This window comes from Enhydra lutris, unplaced genomic scaffold (genome assembly GCF_002288905.1).
Source record: "Enhydra lutris kenyoni isolate GAN:26980312 unplaced genomic scaffold, ASM228890v2 scaffoldscaffold17, whole genome shotgun sequence".
Lineage (NCBI taxonomy): Eukaryota > Metazoa > Chordata > Mammalia > Carnivora > Mustelidae > Enhydra > Enhydra lutris.
This window is the reverse complement of record NW_019154101.1, coordinates 4,363,409-4,384,225: the sequence shown is the minus strand read 5'-3', so window position 1 is coordinate 4,384,225 and position 20,817 is coordinate 4,363,409. Positions and strand designations below refer to the sequence as shown.

At 55.8% G+C, this 20,817-nt stretch overlaps 1 protein-coding gene across 1 annotated transcript; it reads right to left on the bottom strand.

The window, feature by feature from the left end:
- Positions 1–7,851: 7,851 nt before the first annotated feature.
- LOC111147807 (alanyl-tRNA synthetase 2, mitochondrial) lies at positions 7,852–20,256 on the bottom strand. Its single transcript, XM_022504051.1, has 22 exons — positions 20,014–20,256; positions 18,860–19,051; positions 18,170–18,315; positions 17,786–17,953; positions 16,899–17,043; positions 14,697–14,842; positions 14,364–14,472; positions 13,967–14,005; positions 13,754–13,865; positions 13,140–13,273; positions 12,550–12,694; positions 12,119–12,291; positions 11,766–11,879; positions 11,536–11,676; positions 10,734–10,871; positions 10,532–10,641; positions 10,266–10,374; positions 9,846–9,968; positions 9,585–9,695; positions 8,973–9,056; positions 8,747–8,857; positions 7,852–8,347 (listed from the first exon to the last, which is right to left on the bottom strand). Exons 1-22 carry the CDS (start codon positions 20,254–20,256, stop codon positions 8,117–8,119), a joined length of 3,024 nt encoding a protein of 1,007 aa, XP_022359759.1. The 3' UTR covers positions 7,852–8,116.
- Between the last annotated feature and the right edge of the window lie 561 nt (positions 20,257–20,817).

The following is a 20,817-nucleotide window of genomic DNA, read 5'->3' as shown; positions in this document are numbered from 1 at the left end:
AACAGCAACTGCCTAACCAGGAGGTTGGAGTTGAGGACAGCAAGCCAAATAGAAATGCAACACATATCAAAATGCAAGCCACATATATTATTTAAAATTTTCTAGCATCCACATTAAAAAAAGAGGGAAATGGGTGGAATTAATTTTATGTTTAACCCAGTATGTCCACAGTATTATCCTTGTAATATGTAATAAATATAAAAACGAATGAGATATTTTATATACATTTTTTTATACTATGCCTTCACAATCAGATGGCTCGATAAGGTCACGTGTGGCTAGTGGCTACCGTTTTGCATAGTGTAGGCAGAGAGGAAGATGGGGGGCGGGGGATGGAGGGGGGGTGGGGGACCAGACCCATGCTCCGTCCAGAGCACCTTCCCTCTTCCCCTCTGAGCGCTTTGGCTCCGCCGACCAGCCCCCCGCCCCGCCCCCGCCACCAATATCCCGATCCAGTCTTCCTAGTTCTCCCAGCCTCCCGACATTCCAGACGGCAGCGGGAAGGCGTGGGAGGCGAAAAGGCAGCTAAATCTGGGCTGGAGACAGAAGAGAGGATGTATCTGGGGCTGGGGACCCTCCTCCGCGATTGTCCATTCGTGACTCCTTGCTGCATCGGCGCTGCCCCGCGGCTGCAGGCTGAAATGGGGCCGCTCCGCACCGAGCTCCTCCTCCCGGCAGTTTCCCCTCCGATTTGCTCCCTGACTCGGTGCACTGTGTAATGCCCGGTGGGAAGGAACACTCTGAACCAGCAAAGGTGTCCTTGGCAGATGGAGGGGACCAGATGGTACTCCCCAGTCCACAAGGCATCGCAAGGAGGAAGAGTCTGGCTGTGTGCAGGGCGGGGTGGGGGTGGGGGGGAGAGAGAGACAGAGACAGAGGCACACACAGAGGGTGGAAGGGTATGGGGCAGTGTATGGAAGATATCTATGTATTTGTGATACCCTTATGCAAATCAAATGCAAATTCACAAACTGATTGTGTCCGGATTTGTGGAATAACCAGCTGGTGCATTTGACTAATAGCCCCTCAGAGGGTGTGGCTGGGAGGGTATGCTACTTGGAGGTGCCAGATGACTTTGCATTTCTGGCTCTGCCGGTGACCTTGGCCAATTTACTTAACATATCTGAGCTTTAGTTTCCTTATCTGTACCACAGGATAATATCTTCCTTCTGCAGGCGGGTGTGGAAATTCCTCTGAGATAATGTCTTAAACCGGTACTGGGGGTGGTGGTGGGCGGGGGAGTGCGGTGAGGCTGGGGGTGGGGGACAGGGGTCTTGGGTTGGGGAGAGAGTACCTTGGAGCTCCACCTCTGAGTGCTGACCTGAGGTGGTATCCTTGAGTGAGGCCCTTCCCTATCTCTAGAGGGAAGGCAGCAGACAAAGGGGCAGTGGCGGTGTTTGGGCTGGATTAGGATGGAGGGGCCTGGCAGTCCATCTTTCCTCCACACAAGGAGATAAGAGACAACAGGCCAGCCCTGCTCCTGCCAGCTCTGCCTCTGGGCTGCTGGGGCTCCCGCCAAAAGTTCCCTCCAGAGTTCTGGCTGAAAACATTTCTGGTATTCTCTCTGGACCAGGATGTATCCCAAGACACACTGTGGGCCACACCCAAGGGAACAGGACCCAGCCTGGGTGGGGGGAGCTCCAGGTCTCTGGCTGGAGTTGCCCTGGAGCCCACTCTCTAGGTATTTCTCACAAGGGTGCCTAGTCTCACCATCCATCCAGGGAGGCCCTTCCCTCTCCTTCCTCCTGGGAGGCCACCTTGTTGGGACACCCCACCTGGGTCCAGGTGAGCTGCCCTCTGGACCTGGCTGGCGCTGGTTCCACTTTCTAGGGCTTCATTGTCTTAGGACCCGACATCTCTTCCTGAGGTTTGGTCTTCATCTTTCTTGCTACTCTTTGGAGCCTGTGGCCCCCTGTGGGCCTAACACCACAGGGCCCACCCCAAGGTGGGCTCCAGGGTCCTGAGCCCTCTCCTCAGAAGGAAGAGGCAGAGCGTCCCTCCATGTGCTCCAGTTACGTGGCGCTTGTAGAAAGAACCCCCACCGTCCTGCAGCGTCTACAGAAACTCCATACTACCAGGTCTGATGTCATTTGTAGGGCAAAGGTCGAAACCACTAACCTCCTAATAAGGTGGGAGTTGACAGTTTTCGCTTTCCCTATCACCTATATAACCCATCCCCCATCCACCTCCGCTCAGATTAACCATTGTTTGTTAACTAACTGGAATTTAAAGAAAAACTTAAAGAGAGTGGGAAGCATAGTCCTTCCCTGCGGGGGCGGTGCCCCTGATCCCTGGCCCTTATCAGACCTCTGTACCTGTATCCCTTCAGTGATCTGACTGACCACCCTCCACACCTACGCTAGACTATGAGCTCCTTGAGGTGCAGGGGCTGTTTCTGACTCTTTTTTCCACTAATCCCCATCCCAGGTCAGGTCTGCTTTAGCCGGGGACGGGGGGGTGGGGGGGCGCGAAGGGGAGGATGGGAGGGGTGGGTGCCTGGAGCTGGTGTTGGAAAAGGTGTTGGAGCTGCCCTGCCCCTTCTGAGAACAGACTCTGGCCAATAGGAGTGTCCCATATTGGTCAGGGTGATTGGCTCAGGGATGCCTGATGCCAGCCAATCAGGGCCCTTCTTGGGATTTGTTAGAGCAGCTGGAAAGGTGGAGGTAGACACCAGGGCGGATGTCCTTCAAGGGTATTCTTCTCCTGCTGCTGGAGGCTGTTTCCCTTCCCTGCAGCAGGAGGGAATGAAGCCTGGGGGAGACCAGCAGAAAAGAGGGGCGGACAGAGAGCACCCAGTACCTTCGGTCCCCAAGTCTGACGTCCCAGAATTGCCTGGCTCCTCAGCAATGCCTCTGGTTTTGAGACTTACTTGGCAGCCTTCTAATAGGTCCCTTTTGCTGAAGCTGAGTTGGGTTTCTAACCCTTTTGTGACCAAAGGGTCCTGACCGTTTGGATAGGCTCACAGTTTGGTGAATGGAATTATGGAAAAAATCCTACGTCAGTAGATGCGGTTCAATGCAGTGGCTGAAGACCAGAGGCCCCCAGGCTTATTATACACAGGGCCTGGCCTCTAACTCGGGGGACTCATCCTTTCCTGATCACTCGGGATCACTCTAGCCTCCCTCTCACCTCTCCAGCCATAGGACATATCAGCAACCTGAGCTACACGGCAAGTAGCAGTTACAAGCTCCTTTCAGAGCTCTGCTGTCATATGGGGCTTAACAGCCACTCTACAGTGGAGGCGGGGCGGGCTTCTCAGCCGAATTGCAGGGATGGAGAAATGACTGGTGCTCCGACATCTAGGAGGGCTGGGCCCAGGGCCTGAGGGCAGGAACCTCCTTCTCACCACAGTACTCTGCTCTTCGAAGTCGCTCCCCACACTTTTCCACCTTCCGTCAGGAAAGAAGGCATGTCCCTGCTCCCTGGGAAGCTGGGGTCCTATCTTTATGCAAAGAGAACCTGTCAGGTAAGGCCTCCCCAGACCAAGAGAGCAACCTGAACTTGGCACCCCGCTATGGAAATTTCAGGCCCCTAACTATATACCTATATCTAAATAAATAAAATACATATCTATCTCCCTTCTTACCAGTCATCCACACCTCAGTGTGAATGAATTTCAGATCCAAAAAGGCAAGTTAGGAAGGGGGCAAGGAGAACACACCACTGAATGTGGAGAGCTCACAAGTCAGGGGGGGCCTGTGATGACTCCCCCTACTCACGGGGCAGCCTCAGTCTGGCCTAGGCATCACCAGTCTGCAGCTGAGGGTGGTAGCAGGTGGCTGCTACCCTCCCTGGAAGCTTGAGGGATGGATAGATACCCATTAGCCAGGGGCCCAGGGGCACCCTGACAGCTCCCAAAGGCCCAAGGAGGACAGCTCCTGAAATGGCAACCACCGTCCTTCTTGGAGCTTTGTCTCTGTAGGGAAACTGTGGGGCAGACAGAGAATTCTGTCTGGTGGAATAACCAGCTGATGCATTTGACTAATAGCCCCAGAGTTTGAAGACTGGAAGTGTGTTGAACACTCTGATCCTTCTCTGGGGCAGTAATCTTTTCAGACATTCCAGAGAGAAGGTTGGGGCCCTGAGGAGTGATTGCCTCTTGTGTCACCACCTGGTGTCCCTAAAGGCACAACTTACCCGAGGATGGGGAAAGTGGGGGCATAGCCTGTGACCTTTCCTCTCCCGGCACCTGTTTCATAGGCCCACTGGGCTTCACCTGCTGTGTCTCCAGCATCAACCTAACCCAACACAGGACCACAGTCCATGTAGAAAGGCCAGTCCTCCCTCCAACCAGGTCCCCACTCTGTGTTCTTAGGACCAGGGTCCAGGGGCCTGAAATCACATTCAGGCCCTAACTCCAAGTATTAGGTGTTAAAGTCCACTCTCTATGTGCCCAAGCACAGGTAATATAAAGGGACAACATGTCCCTGTTCAGCTAGCTTGTCCTCATTTTTGACGGTTTGCATCAGCTGGATGAGTGTTCTGGGAACCATATCCTTGATTATATACAGCTGTGATTTATGGAGTGCGAGGTTGTCAAAGAGTTTGCACACCAGGAGGCAGCTGGCTAAGGACTCAGGATTGCCTTAGGCCCAATCTCCACTTGGTCTTGAGCCCCCAGCATCTGTGAGACCTTGGGTAAGTCATTTCACCCCCACTAAACCTCCATTTCTTTATCTGTAAAATGGGGATGGAAATGAATAGTACTGACTTCCTAAGATTATCCAGAAGATTAAAGGAGTTGATGTGAGTGAGACATTTCATGTAGTGCTGGGCCCAGAGCCAGCATTCAAAATATGTGATAGATATTGGGATGAAGATGTTACAGGCCTCACCTACATATGTTTATTGAGGACTATTATTGAGGACTATTATTGCTATTATGACACTATTATCCCCATCGCACAAATGAGGAAACAGGCTTAAAGCACAAGTAATTTGCTAAGCAGCATATAGCTGGTAAGTGGGAAAGCTAAGGTTTGAGTTGATACCTGTCCAAAGCTGTCCGTTACTTCCATGTACAAAAGTGTAAACAAATAATGAGCTGCTGGGGTTGCTTCCTAAATTGGCGAGATCGGGTGTTCACATCACTTTTCCAGTGGGCCTCCCACTTTCCCAGCTCATGAGCTTTTGGCATCTCTGTTTAACCCTTTTGATGCTGGCCTAAACAACTCAGCCTCCCTCAACCCCCTAATTCACTGCCAGGCACCAGGCCCTTCCACAGAACTGCGCCATCGCCTGTATCCTTCAGCCTTCTGGGGACCCAAGAACATCCTGCAGAGCTGTGCTCTCCTGCCCCATGGCTCACATTGGGCGCTTGATGTTCCTCACAGACCTGGGATCAGTGCCTGAATGTCTAGCACATTCTTTCTTCTTGGACGTCTCAGACTTCTCTACTCTTCTTAAGTCCCCAGTTAAATCTAACTACCGTGGGCAGAAGCTTCTCCCCCTGCCCAAAGGGGAAAGTTGAAGAGGCTGGGGGAGCAGCCTGTCCCCTTCTTGCTCATCACATCTCTGGCCCTCATTCTCCCCTGCTTTCCTCTTAACTGAGGAGCCGGAGCACCTCTGTGCCCCTGGCACCACCCCCAGGGCTGGCTCAGCTAGATGGGTTCTGCTCTGCACCCACTTCTCCCACTGTGCTTCCTCTACTTTCTCAGCTTCCCCTTCCCCTTAGGACCCCCAAGGAGAACCCTCCCTGGGCGTGTCCTCAGGGGACCTGGACATTTGTCTGACTTCCCCTGATGTCTTTCGTGCCCCTATCAGATCCTACCGCAGGCCATATCACTCCCATTCGGGAACACTCAGTTTGTGAAATCACAAAAGAGGGACACCAAAGTTCTCTGACAGAGCCTGGTCCAGCATGCTGGGTGACTGGCCCCAGTGAAACAACACACTTAATCACAACCCTGGGCCTGGCCCTCCTCCCAACTCCTGACCACTTGGTCTGTTATCTTAGAAAGGACTCCAGGGTATTCGCTTCCCACCCCTAGATCCTGCCTTGGGCTCAGACACCCAACAGGGAAGCTCAGCTCCAAAGGGCAGCGAGTTCCTCCCCCAACCTGCCTGTGGTGAAGAGGCCCTTGCTCATCCTTGGTAACCAAGGGAAACCAACCATGCTTTGGGAGGGAGGGAGGAAGGGAGGTGCCGAAGCTTCTGGACCTGCAGGAAGGACTGCAGCCCGAAGAAGCTGGGGGTGGGAGTCAGCCCTTCAGAGAAGGCTGCGGCACCGGGCTCAAGACTGCTTTCCTCCACGACCTTATCGGAGGCTCCTTTCCCCTTCCTTCTTCTCATGGTGCCCCCCCGCACCCCTTTACTTGCAGACCCTTAGCCTCTGGGCCAGTATGCAGATGTGACCGTAAAGGGGGAGAGGCAAGAGTTCCGCCTCGAATGGGTGGGGATGGGGGGCCTTCTGAGGGGACAGACAGGCCCGGAGCCAAGCCAACCTCAGGCAGGCGGGAGTTGGGGCAGGGGGAGTTAGGGAGACCCCGGGTGGAGCGTCCTCTCTTCCGGGGTTCACCTCACCCACTCTCGGTGCCCGGGCACTCACCTTCCTGCAGGCCCCCCCGCTCAGCCGCGCCGGTCGTTAGGGACGCCCCGCCGGTCGTTAGGGACGCCCCGCGTCGCCAGGGGGCGGGGCTGGGGGCCAGTGCGCATGTGAGCAATATACCCGCGTGTGCACCGGGTGCGTGCTGCTGTGGCGCGGCGTGCCGCTGTGTGCACAGGGCTGAGCAAGCAGTCGGAGCCCCAGCAGAATCCTCGGCATCCCATCCTGGCAGGGACTGGTCCCCCTTGCAAGCCCTTTCAACCGGTGCGATTAGAATGAGAAACTGTGCCAGAAGCCATGCTTTGCGCTTATAGTTTTAACTAAACGGCCCCAGAACTTGGTCACCAGGGAGCCTTTGACTTGGAGATGGATCCCTTGAGGTCCTTTCCCTCCTCTAGCAACAGAGATCTGGGAACAGAGTTGGAGCTCCGAGTCTGGCTGGGTGCTGAGCACATTCATTCTGTCAGCTTCAGCTTGGGGTTGGGGCAGGTGCTGTGCAACTTGTCTTTAAGAGTCACGTGCCTCTGACCCCTCAGCTCTCCAGACCCGCCACCACCTGCCACCACTCCCTGTGCCTCCTCACCTCCCCCGCAGGGCCTCTGCACTGTGCCCTCAGCCTGGAGCACTCCTCCCTCAGATACCCTCGTGGCTCACACCCTCCCCTCAGATGGCACCTCCCGGTGAAACAACAAAGTCACCCACCCTCCTGATCCCTGTCCCACTTTCTCTGCAGACCTCATCGCTGCCTTACATCCGCTTCCTTCTCTTCATTGTGTATTTCCCCACTAGCAGCAAGCTTCCACAAAAGCAGCAAGTTTTAGGCCTTTGGTTCTCACCACATTCTCAGCAACTGACCAGTACCTGTTGCTCATTTTATCTACAGGCCCTTCATGAAAATGGGAAGTCGCTGTTAATGAAACTAGTGGCACCAGAGAGGATCTGCCCTGCTGTCGTGACTTTCATAGGGCAGGCTTGGGTCTCTGTGGCCAGGGAGACCCTCGTGGGTGCCCAGAACAGGCTGGCATAGAAAGCCCTTTGAGCAGCAGGGGCGACAAGGATGGCTCCGATGTGGATGCTGGGTGGGGAAAACTGCTCTTGTTTATAAGCAAAAGACCTTCTGGAGCTTCCTAGCTTTGGTGAAATAAACAAACAAACAAATAAATAAATAAAAAGATTTTATTTATTTATTTGACACAGAGAAAGAGAGCACAAGGGAGAGAGGCAGAGGGAGAGGGAGAAGCAGGTTTCTGACTGAGTTCCTGACTGATGTGGGGTTGGATCCCAGGACCCTGGGATCATGATGTGAGCTGAAGGGAGATGCTTAACCGGCTGAGCCACCAAGGTGCCCCTTGGTGAAAATACTTCCTAATGAGCAATCACAGCCAAGACAGTCGTGGCTCCACATTCAACCGGTGAGAGAGGGATGTATCTTTGGGTCCACTCTGCCTTCCACAGCCCCATCTCCTTGTGTCCGCACAGGGCCTGGCCCCAGGTGGCCCTCCTGGGCTTAGCTGCTTGGCCTCCAGCCTTTAGTCTTTTGCTTCAGCCTCCAGGGAGGTCCTGCCAACTCCTTCAGGGCTCCTGGCCCGGGCCTGTCTGCTGTCTGTGTAGTCTATGCGAGTCCGTGAGTGAGCTGGGTTGGAGCCGGTCCAGGGCATAGGCTCGTGCGGTACTGAGGACAGCTTCCAGGTCAGCGGTGGTTCCAGCGCCCCGGGCCACCACCTGAGAGCCCCAGGCCTTGCCCCCCATGTGGCTGCATACTGCCAGGGCCCAGGCCTCTGCTGTGAAGGCTGGCGTGGCACTCTGGGGACAGATGCAGAAGGGACAGTAATGCAGGGCATCCCTGCCTGCCACCATCCACTCCATCTCCCTCAAGAGTGGCATCATGGTGATTAGCTGGGCACATGGCAGGGGAATCAGGTAAGGAGATGGTGGGGTTTGGGGACGTGGGTGGAGGTTAATGAATGTCTGCTATTTGTTTGCAAGTGATGTGCGGCCTGGAGCAGGGCGGTAATTAGGGGAGCTCATGGCGCCTTCTCTGGTCAGGAGGTGTGGTTAGGGCTAAGAGATGGCCCTATGCCCGTCCTGGGGTGTCCCTATACATCCCTTCTACCCTGCCTCGGAGGAATCAAAGGTAGGGAACCATAGGGCTGGACCGGGAAGGGTTGGGGGTGGGGGAGGTTCCTTTCCTCCATCCCTCACCTGGGCCACCTGACAGGCACATAGCACATGCCCCAGCTGCTGGGGGCTGAGGAGGAACACAGAGGTGCCGGGCACCTGCTCACACAGCTGCCGCACCACCTTCACCAGCACCTGGGCAAGGGAGGGAGATGGTGAGCCCGCTGCTCTCTGGATTCCCAGCTGCCTCCCACCCAGGATTCTCCTCCCTCTTCTGAACACTGGGGCCACCCCCAGCCCCAATGCTCACTGAGAGGGACTCCACGGCAACTGTGTCCACAATCAGGGGCCCCTGTGAGTGCCGCTGCAGCAGCTCCTGGGTTTTCTGTGCAGCCTGGGGGAGGGGGGCAGGAAGGATGGCACGGGCATTAGGCAAGAAGGTAACCGGCCCCAACGTCCACAGTGAGCCCCAGTCCAGAAATTCCCGCCCCCAGCAACGGTCTTCGGCTTTGAACAGAGGTGCCAGGGGCTCTGTGTCCCTCCCCTCCCCCCATCTCTGTCCTTTCACCAGAGCTCCAGATCCTCACAAATATGCTGCTGAAGGTCAAGGTCTAAGGCTGGAGTCCAGATGGATGAAAGGGGGCGGGAGGAAGGCAGATCTACAGTCAAGGAGCCATGAGGGCTGAATGGCTTAATCAAGTCAGTCTGCTTCCTGGAGGGAGAGTCTGAGCCAGACTTGGGAGTTGAAGGAGAGGAACAGTTTGGCAGAGGGATGTGGCAGGATGGCCTGGTGATGGTGCCCAGTGGGCGGGAGAGGGAGGAGCTACCCATTCCGCCCCCCATGTCAGGACGAGAGGCTTCTCGGTGTGCCACTCCAGCAGCTCTGACCCTTGCCGAGTGTGTCAGCTGAACCTCTTCTTACCTGCCCCAGCTCCAGCTTCCGAACAGCCGTGTTGGCGCGCCGCTGCAGCCCCTTCAGCGTGGCCTGAAGCTCCCGACGCTGCCACTGGGGTATCACAGCCAGGTCCACGGCCTACAGCCAGAAGCCCATCAGCTGGGCCCTTCCCTGAGCTACAGACTTGGAGTTGGGGTAGGGGGAGAATGGGGCGGGGGGGCGGACATGGAGAAGGGAAGAGGGCCAGGAGAGGGTGGGGAGCAGGTCCATGGTGGGGGTGACCCTCACATCGGTAAGTCGTCCCATGTCCTTGGAGAGTCTCTGAGCCGCCACCACATCCTTGCTGCCCTGACTCAGCCGCTCTGTGGCTGCTTCAACCTCCTGGGCCAGATTCTGGCCCACCTCTCGGGCCTGCAGGGATGGAAGAGAATGTTCAGGGCCGCTTGGCTTACTCTTGCCTCCGCAGGATAGGGGCTCAACCCATTGCCAGTGGGGGCCAAATCAGAAATATTTAACCATCAGGACCACTCAAAGCACTGGCCAATCACAGCAGCTGCCAGCAGCCGGCCCTGCCCTATCAGCATACAGGTCTGAATCCCGCTGCTGCTGCTGCTCGCCATCCCCCAGCCTGGGAGTGTCAGCTGCATGGGCCCCTTTGCCCCCCATGCCCCCATCCAGCAGCCTCCTGGGCCCTGCTGGCATGCTAACCTGCTGGGCCTGCTCCCCAGTGACGGCCAGCAGGCGGGTGGTGCCCCTGGTGAGCTGGCGCTCCCCAACGATGACCAGGTCCCCGATAGCCCCCGTGCGCAACAGGTGCCTGCGGCCAGGGGTACAGAGAAGGAAGTCGGTGGGGACGGTGGCACAGGAAAGAGCAGCCTCAGCTCCGAACCAGTGGCTTGTGGCTCCAAAGACCAGAGAAGGGTGAGGACCTGGGGCCCCAGGTGAGGGCAGGCAGGCAGGCAGGAGTGACTCACGTCCCACAGCACAGCTCCACAGAGGTCTGCAGTGCAGCTCGGGAGCCCGGGTCCAGTGCATGGGCTACAGGCACCCCCACTGACACCACCCGCACAGGATCTGGGTACACCTGAGGGTGGAAGGGGACAAGTCTGTTACCCAGCCTGTGTGTGGGGAGGCAGGGGGCAGGTGCTCTTCACTGGTGGGGGGCGGGCAGCTCACCTCATCCAGAGAGCGTAGGCCAGGGACATGGGCAGTGCGTGCCAGGGCCACGTCCTCCATGTACACTGGCTTGTCCTGTACCACAGCGTCTCGCACAGTGCCCTCCACTGCCCGGAGCTGCTGTGAGGTCAGTGGAGCCTGGTGGGGTGGGGGAAAACGGACAGACTGAGGAAGTCAGCTCCACGCCAGTAACTGACACGGCAAGAAGCAGTCAGCTGGCTGACTACCCTCCGCTGCTGAAACAGTGGCTAGCCCAGAGCGGAGCTCACTCAGCCTTCAAGGAGCAGGCAGTTCTTTTCCTCAGAAAGCTACCTGGGAGTAGGTAGGGGCCTGCCGGGAACTGCAGGCCTTTCACTAGGCACTGAAAGTTGATGAAGAATCGAACATGCTCTTCTGTACCAAGGGAGCACCCAACAAGGGGCAGCCCAACAGAAGAGAAACCCAGGATTGTGGGGTGGGGGGTGCGCAAGGGCAAGGATGGAGCCTGATGTGCAAGGAGGGAAGGGAGACAGGGTGGCAGGGGAGGGAGGGCAGCTCAGTTGGAGCAAGAAGGTCTTGGGTGACAGCAGGAACAAGGAAGCTGGGTGGCTGGAGGTGAAAGGAGGGCTCTGGACACTGTCTGGCCGGCCCCCTCCCTGGTGCACCAGGAGCCTGAGGGCAAGATGTCCCCCCACGGCTTCACGGTGACTGAGCCATGGGAGGCTCAGGTCCTTGGGCTGGCTGAACCCCCAACACCCCCCCCCACCTGACTACCTCCCTGTAAGCCTGCTGCATCACCTGAAGCCCTTCTGCACCCACTCACCTGCGTGGCCACGTCAAAGCGCAGGCGCTCAGGATTGAGATGGGAACCTCGCTGCTCCGTGCCAGGGCCCAGGGCCTGCTGCAGCGCCCAGCTGAGCAGGTGGGTGGCCGTGTGCTTCTTCATGCAGCCTAGACGCCAGGCCTGAAACACTTTGGTCACCCAGGATGCTGGGGCGTGGGGAGAGTTGGGAGGCGGCAGGATATCCCAAGTATCAGTGGTGGGGTCCTTACCTCATCCACGTGGAGCTGCACCTGGTCCCCCACCTTCAGGTCCTCAGGGGCCACAGCCTCATGTAGGATGAAGCCTCCACAGACCTGGGCCCGGGCCACTGGGAACAGCACATCCTGAGGAAGGGCAGGGGCCATGGCTCTGGAGTGGCGGCTTGTAGCTTTTCCCTCCCCTTGGCTCCCTTCCCAGCTTGGGCGGGCAGAAATTCACTCGTGTGTGTGTGTGTGTGTGTGTGTGTGTGTCTCACCTCCTGGTCGTGTGTGTGTGTGTGTGTGTGTGTGTGTGTGTGTCTCACCTCCTGGTCATGTGTGTGTGTGTGTGTGTGTGTGTGTGTGTGTGTGTGTGTGTGTCTCACCTCCTGGTCCACCCGCGTTAGGTAGCCTCGGTCTGAAGCCTGACCCCCCTGTTCGGCATAGAAGTTGGTTTTGTTCAAGAGGAGGCCGAAGCGCTGGCCCTTCCCCACGGAGGCCACGGAGGTCCCATCCTCTGTATACAGCTGGAGCACCTGGGCCTCACAGGTGCTGAACTCTGCCATGGAGAAGAACCGCTGTCGGTGCTAGGCCAGGGTGTGGGACCTGGGATGTGGGTCTGTGCCTTACTTGAAGCCAACAGGCACGTGGCTGGAGAGGACGGGGCCCTTTTGGGTGTCACAGCGACCCCTGGGGGCTATCCCAGGAATGTGCAGGGCCGGGAGCAACCATGGCCGCCCTCCTTCCTGTCACAGCCCTCCTTCCCCAGTCACCGCCAGGTACACCTGTAGCCATCAGCATCCGTCCAGACTCTCACCATAACCCCCGCTGGGTCGCAGGGAGTAGTTGTACTTGGGACTGTCATCCGTTGGAGGCACCCCTCGGCGCTGCAGCTCCCCCAGTGCATGGACACTCAGCTGCAGTCCCTGCTCCTGAACAGGTTCGGCCTGCTGTGACCGGTGCTGCGGGATGGGCAGATGCGTTTGGGAGGGGCATGTGGATGGTGCCATGGGACCTGAGCCTCCCCAAAGCCCTGTCCCTGCCACACGGCTGTGTGGACCCCGCAGCCCCCCTCAGTAAGCCGCCAGGGCTTGGCTGGCTGCTAGACTCTGGGCTGGTCAGTGAACGGGCCTTCACGCAGGGTCCCAGGATCAGGCCTCCCTCCCACACCTCACCCACCGCTGCCCTTGGAGGTCCCCTCTCTAGGCCACTATGCTGGTCTCTCCCCTTCTGCTCCTGGTCAGCCCACTGCACTTGTATTCTCGCCAGGATATGGGTCATTCAGAGGTGAGGGGACAGACCTCACCTCAGCCTCCTGTTGTCCTTAAGAGTTCCTCCCCCCGGAACTCAGGGCCGGGGATCTGGTTGTCCCCAAAGAACCCTGGGACGGTGTTCCCCAGCCTGTACCTGGGCCTCCTCCTGGGCCAGTCGGGCTAGCCCAGCCGAGTCCAGCTGCACACCTTTCTCCTCCAGCATCAACTCTAGCAGGTCCAGGGGGAGCCCCAGGTTCCCAGACAGCGATAAGGACCAGGCCACTTCAGCTTTGAGGAAGGAAGACAAAGGGTGTTGGGGGGGGCAAGGGATAGCCCAAAGGGAAAGGAATGAGGGAGGAGTAAGGGCCAGGGCTTTCTAAGCACACAGAAGCTACCAGGTGCCAAGCACAAGTGTCCCCTGCCTACCCCGGCTAGGTCCAGGACAGGGGTCAGGCCAGAGCTGAGGGTAACCCAGGGTACTCCTTTGTCATCTGTCATTTCAGAGGACATGAGAAGCTCATTCCAGGAAAGAAGCCAGCCTTGGGAAACAGGAACTGGAGGCAGGGCCAGCTGGGCAGTGGGGAAGTGGAGAGAATCAGGGTGGTGTCTGGCAACAGAGAGGTCTAGGTGTTGGGAGACAGTGCAGGGAAAGGGGCATGGGGCAACGTGGGTGTGGATGCTAGGCACAGGCCTGCCCGAGCTCCCTCTTCTGCCTGCCCTGGCTCGCCTGCGTGAGGCTGTCACACCTTGGCCAGGCACCTCACTCACCAGGGAACAGTTTAGCAGGCCCCAGGCGCCTCAGGGTCCGGTCGATGATCCGTCGACCCCGCTGCAGGGAGGCCAGGAAGGCGGCCTCGTCCTCTGATATCAGGCTGGCTATCTGAACCAGGGCAGGGAGGGACTAGAGTTAGACCTCCTCCGAAGGAGAGCCGCTCTCCACCCCATCTTGCTGGCCCCTGCCTCCCCATCTGAAGCCAGTACCTGGGCTGAGTTCTTCTGTAATTCTGGATAAGCGTCCCCCTGAGGGAGGTGGAGGGTTGAGAAGGTGTGAAAGGCAAATGACCCACTCCATACCTCCCCACCCTGGGCTTCCCTGAGGACACCTGCCTGGGGAGCTCAGCTCAGATCGAAGGATGGGGAATGGAGCCAAATAGGGAATACAGGAGGAAGGGGATCCCAAACTCAAAGGCTCAGCTGCCCGGGCAAGGAGACCTCCTGAGGGCTCCCCACTTCTTGTATGCAATCCCAGTTTTCTCAGCCCCACAGGACCTGGGCTGGACACTTAGGGTAGAGAGCCTAGGCTGGGGGCACTGTCTGGGCTCAGCTGCAAGTTTCCCGAGTACCCAGGGAGGCTCAGCAGGGTAAGCTCTGCCCTCACCAGTGTCTCCACCACGATGGGCACCAGGCTGCTGAGGAGGCCAGGCGGTGCTCGCAACACCTCTGTAGAGAAGCGCACAGCTCGACGGAGGATCCGACGGAGAACCAGCCTAGAGGGGTTCAGAGGCCAGCTATGAACCCCCAGTCTCCCTTGGTCAGCACTATGGAGAGTGGGGAGGGCAAGGTCCAGAGTGTGTGCTCTCCATCTGGAGCCCTCACCCTTCCCCCACTCCTCCTGCCATCTCAACCTGACCTACCTCTCCATCTCCTTCCTTCCTCTCCCCTGCAATCCCCCAGCAGCACACGCCTCTCCCTGCAGCCCTTCCAGACTCACGGGGCACCTGACATTCCAGGGTAGACGCCATCAGCGATGCAGATACTGAGTGTGCGGATGTGGTCGGCCACCACGCGGTATGCCATGTCTGTGCGCCCCTCGTCGGCTGCTCCTACCCGGCCCAAGTAAGGGGGTGCCCCGCAACCCTGGCAAGTGGGAGACAAGGAGATGTGGCTGCTGGCCCTGCCTAACGTGGCCCAGGTGGGGTACTCTTCATCAGCACCAGAGCATCTGCCCTACCCCCTAAAGCTGATCACATCTGGAACATGGAGAAGCTTCCGACATGAAAAGGAGTTGCTCCCTGTCCCACCGGGGCCACATTCAGCCCTAACAATGATCACGGCTGTGATCACGTACTGAATTTCTGCTATGAGAATGGGTGGGTGCTTGAATGACGCGTTGTCTAATATCCAAAACATCCTGCTCTGGTATTACTGGCCTCTTTTTAAAAAGAGGAAACAGAGGCTCAGAGGAACTAGCTTAATGCCTCAAGGCCATGCATCATATTGCATCGCACTGGAGCAGATCTGAGATCTGAATCTGGCCTGCCTGAGCTCAGGCGCTCTCCATGGCCCACACCCACTCCTCCAACCTCTGTGGGGGGCAGGGAGGGAGGGTGTACGTCGTAAGCTGTGCCTCCATGGAAGTGCTCGGAATCAGATGCCTGGTCCATCCAGCTCCCCACCTAGAGCTCCAAATCTGTGTCTTGGTGGCACTTCCCTTCTGCCACCCCCCCCCCGCCCCCATGAACAGTCCTGCCACTTACCACGCTACTCCACTCAAAAACTCAGGAGCAGGCCTTAACTTTTATTTCCCCATCCCATCCCATCCATCACTGGGGCCTTTTGCTCCTACGTCTGTGAGATCTTTCAAATCAATTATTCTTCTCCACTTCCACAGCTACCAGCCTAACCCCTGCCCTATTGTCTCTTCTCTGGATGATGAACTAGCCTCCCAGTTGGCTTCTTAGTGTCATCTCAGGTCTCCCTCCAGCCCACCCTCCCCAGGGCAACAAGAATGGCCCGCCCCACCTCAGAACACTTCTCATCACACTTAGAATAAAAGCCCCACTTTGGACTTCAAGGCCCCACAAGGTTTGACTCCAGCCTTCCTTTGTACGGTAGATTGTCTGCAAAAAGGGCCACAATCCTTTCCTTTTCCATGTGTGTGCCACTTTACAGTGTGACCACAGCTGCTTCCCATCCAGGGACAGAATCTGTTTCTCTACCCCTTGAATCTGGGCTAGCCTTGTTACTTGCTTCGGCCAACAGAATGAGGTGCAGCTAACACTGCTCTGAGCCTAGGCCTCAAGAGTCCTCGTGTGTGCCTGCTCTTCTTAAAACCTTGCTGAGCTGTGATGTGACGTGAACAAGCCCCAGCTAGCCTGCTACCAGACACAGACTGGTCCCCCGCGTTGCCCCAAACAGCCAGCCAGCCAGCCGATCCTCAGAAGTAGAATTGCCTCACAACTGACTACAGATGTATGAATGAACTCAAGAAAACCAAAAGAATGACCCGACAAAAGCCCAGCCAACCTTCCTAGCCCACAGGCTTTTACACCAACTAACTGGTTGTTACTTTAAACTACAAAGTGGTAGGTGGTTTGTTAGACAGTGAAATCTCAGGGACACATTCTCCAGCTATATCCCATGTGATTCTTCTTTAGTTAGCTGGCCACTTTTGTGTTCCTTTCTTGCCTCAGGGTCTTGGTACCTGCTGTCCCCTCTACCTGAAATGAGCTTCCTGTGGCTGGCTCCTCCTCTTTCAGGTTCCAGCTCAGAGATCATGTCCTTGGTGAGCCTTCCCCAAACACTTGGTGTAAGAGCCCTCTGGACCCAACCCTCTCCTAGTTACTATCACCCATGTTTACTGCCAGGTTACAATCTGCATTCTTGGTTAAATCTGCCATCTTGTTCTTAAATACATTTACTTATTATTTATCTCTTAGGCTACAATGTAATCTCCGTGATCTCTTTTCTGTTCACTGCTGTTCTGCCGTACCAAGCACAAAGGACTTCGCCCACAGGAGGCACTCAACACATATTTTTTGAATAAATGAAGGAAGGAGTTAGGGGTAATATCAGGTAATAAACATGAACCCCAACCTCATTTTTGACTCTGGTATCCTTGATCGGTCATTGTTTATGCAGAGTTCTTAATAAAGATGGAAAGCCAAAGCTGGAAGGGAAGAAGCAGGCTCACCTGGTGTATGGCCTTGAGCAGTGGGGAAAAGAGGTCAGTGTCGTAGGTGGAGCGTGTGCCTTGCAGCACGGCCACCAGCCTTTCCAGGCCCATTCCTGTGTCCACGTGCCGCTGGGGCAGGGGCTGCAGGCTTCCATCTGCCTCTCTGGCCAGGGAAGGGTGTGCAAGGTGAGGCCCCACAAAGGATTACAGGGGTGAGGCAGATGCCCGTGCAGGGGAGGAATGAGAGGGGGCTGACAGTGGGAGGAACCAGAAGGCAGTTTCCACCCCTCCCCACCAAAGGCAGACAGCGATGGCCTTAGTTCCTATATGTACTTTCTCGTAAAGGGTGATCTCCACCCACACCCCTGCTCGGGCCCTTGCCTGAATCCACATGTGCCCTTTCTGGGACAGAATTCTTTGCCTTGAGAAAGAGACAGGTCAAGGCTAGAAGAAAATCTTAAGAGATCATGAAGCTCAGCTTCAGCATGTGATAAAAGAGCTGAGGCCTGAGAGCAGCAGTGACTAGTTTAAACCATTATGAGCATAGTTGGTTGGGCATCTGACTCTTGATTTCAGCACGGGTCATGATCTCAGGGTCATGGGACTAGGCCCTGCACTGGGTTCTTCGCTGAGGAGAAAGGCTGCTTGGGATTCTCTCTCTCTCTCTCTCTGCACTGCCCCCTGCTCCTTTGTGCTCTCCCACTCTCTAAGAAAATAAACAAACTGTTATGAGCAGTCTAGGGTTAAATCAGTTATTATCTGAAAAGTACTTAGAAATGTGCCTGGCACACAGTAAGCACCATTTAAATGTTTGGGGTTTCTTGTAAGAAATGGATCAAAGTCTCCTGACTGCTACCTTTTCCACTTCTGGCCAGGGATTTCCCTCCCACTTCAGCCCCTATTACCTGTTGTGTTGAATGAAGACCAGATTCCAAAGCTCCACCAGCTGGGGGGCTCCCACTCTACCAGTGAGGTCATAGTGGATTTCGGTACAGGGTCCACAAGGGCCAGTGTCCCCCATCTCCCAGAAGTTCTCTTGGGGTCCAAAGGAAAGCACATGGCTGGCAGGCACCCTGAGAAGAAAGCCAAGTGAGTGGTAGGGAGACAGACAAACCTGAGAGCCAGAACCCTCTCAGCCATGAAAGCCTCTCTATTAAGCTCAGCAAGAGGACAACTAGGGCTGACTCCAATCTCCTAGGATTCGCTGAGATTCTGAGGACTGATGCTGATACTATTTGCCAGTCCTCTTGCCCTCCAGGAGTGGACATAATGGGCAGAGGCAAACTTACCCTAAGCTGAGCCAGATGTCCCTGCTCTCCAGGTCTGGGTCCAACCCTGCCTTGGGGTCACCACCAAAGTAGGAGACCCAGAGCCTGTCCTCAGGGATCCCATAGACCTGAGTCAGCAGCTCCCAGGCCATGCTGCAAGCCTCCTCCTGCAGGGGAAACCCACATGGGGTGGGAGGAGGAACGTGAGAAGAGGGCCCCACTGAAGTGCCAATCAAGCCATATGAGTTTCAGCTCTCAGCTTAAGACAAAGTTCCACTGCCCACCTTGTTTCCAGAACAAACCTGGACCATTTCTGCTTGAATTTTCTTTCTTTCCCCCCCCTGCCCAGGAAGCTCCTTCCCTCCTCTAAATCCTTTTTTTCAAGTCCTTTCCTTTTCATGAAATTGTCTTTCCACCTTAAGCTGGGCTGATTTCTAACTCCTGCATTTTAGTATTTCTGCCTGACCATTTATTCATACAATTACTGATTAGCCATTAGGCAAGAAGCACAGTCCTGGCCCTCAAAGAGCTTACAATCCAATATAGAAGTGAAACACATTCCTACCATACATGTTCACCTAGCACTTCGCCTCTGTGTCCAGTATGAGTTCTGTCTAAGCAGACACTAAAAATGGAGACAGGACTAATCTCCAGCCTCTTCTTGGTTGACTACTGACCCTTTCTTAAATCCAGGGCTTCCTGGAGACTCACCTTAAAATATTCACCCCCAAAAGCCCAATTGCCAAGCATCTCGAAGAAGGTATGATGGGAAAGGTCTCGGCCCACATCCTCCAAGTCGCTGTGGCGTCCTCCGGCCCTCACACACTTCTGGCTGTTTGCCACACGTCGGAAACCTGCCATCTCGCTTCGTGGATTCACAGTGCCCAGGAAGATTGGCTTGAACTGGAAACACATGAAGATCTCAGTTCTCATTCCGTAGCAGAAAGGAGAGGTGGGGAGTGGGGTATTCAGACTGAAGGCTTACTATTGCCCTCAGAGTACAGTGTGGTCTTGGCCAACAGGGCAATCTGGGAGCCTGGAGGCACCCATCTCCAGTGTGTGTGGAACAGACAAAGGGTAGATAAATCATGAAACAGAGACCCTCTGCTAGTAAACTAGGCAAGGTAAAAGAGGGCTGGTAACACGGCACTGAATGGCTTCATCCTCCATTTCAGCTTTTCCAAACCACACCCAATAACCTCAGGGTATGAAACCGAGACCACAGGGCAGGTCTCACAAGTCAGCATTTAACAGCCTCTAAGGTTAACATACTCCCCTTCCTCGCCCACTTTACAGATGAAGACAAATTCAGAGGGTAAATGGTGCTCAAAGTCAAAAGCTTAGAGAACACAGTCTAGCAATACTAATTATTAGTTTTTATTTTAAGCATGAATAAATGAAGCCAGACTTCCTCCACCAGTCTGCCTCCACTCTTTTTTTTTTTTTTTTTTTCCTCCTAACTGAGAGAGAGATCACAAGTAGGCAGAGAGACAGGCAGATAGAGAGGGAGCAAGCTCCCCGCTGAGCAGAGAGTCTGAGGCGGGGCTCGATTCGCAGACCTGGAGATCATGACCCGAGCTGAAGGCAGAGGCTTAACCCACTGAGCCACCCAGGCATCCCACACACCCTGCATTCTTGGCCCTAAAACTCAACCCAAACCCTGAAGTTTCCAAGTGGAGCCTTCCCCAAGCCCAAACTCGTGTCCCCAATCACTTAGCCCAATCACGAACTGCCCCTTCCCCAGAGGACATGAGCTCCGCCCCTCTCTTCTTTCGCCCAATCCCGCGGCGCCTTTCTCCCGGGGAGGGTTGGGTGGGGTGGGAAATCACAAACTCCGCCCTCGATAAGGGTGGCTCAGCCCCCACCTGGTTCATGCCGGCATTGACGAAAAGCAAACTGGGGTCGCCACGGGGCCGTACGGAAGCGGACGGCACCAGGCGGTGGCCATGGCGGTCCCGAAAGAAGTTCAGGAAGGCGTCCCGTACGGCCGTGGCCTGGGCTGGAGAAGGCTCGGATGAGAGCGGCTGACGGCTGGGGCTCCCCCATAGGGGCGACCTTCGAATGGCCCGCCTCAGTCGCCCGGCGGCGGCTGCCATCGATACCGCCATCTTAACTCGGGGCAGTGACTTCACGGGGTCAAAGGGCACCGCGGAGATAGACGGTGACTTGGAAAGGAAGCCGTGCGGTTTTTACAGCGGTCCCTGGCGGTAGGAGGACTCAAGGCAGCCTCTACTGCCCAGGTAGAGTGATTGGGAAGGGGATTTAAGCGGGATTAGGTTTAGCTAGCACAGCTGCCTGACACCTAGTAGGCCCTTAATTCATTCGTCATTAAACAAATATTCGCTTAGAGCCTACTAGTGCTAGGCATTGTTTTAGGCCCTTAAAGTATGTTAGTCACAACTTGAACAAAAATCCTTGCTCTCCAGAAATCTATATTGTAGTAGTAATTGTTATGTTTATTAATTTTGCAAGGTTACGGTTGGAGTTGCAGTGAACAGACATGGATTCAACTTCATGTGTCTGCGCGTGTGTTATGTTTGTGTTTCTGGGCCGAGGGAAGAAGGCAGAGTGCCAAGAGAGGTAATATCAGCATTCATTCAAGAGGCATTCAGTAGGGGCGCCTGGGTGGCTCAGTGGGTTAAGCCTCTGCTTTCGGCTCAGGTATGATC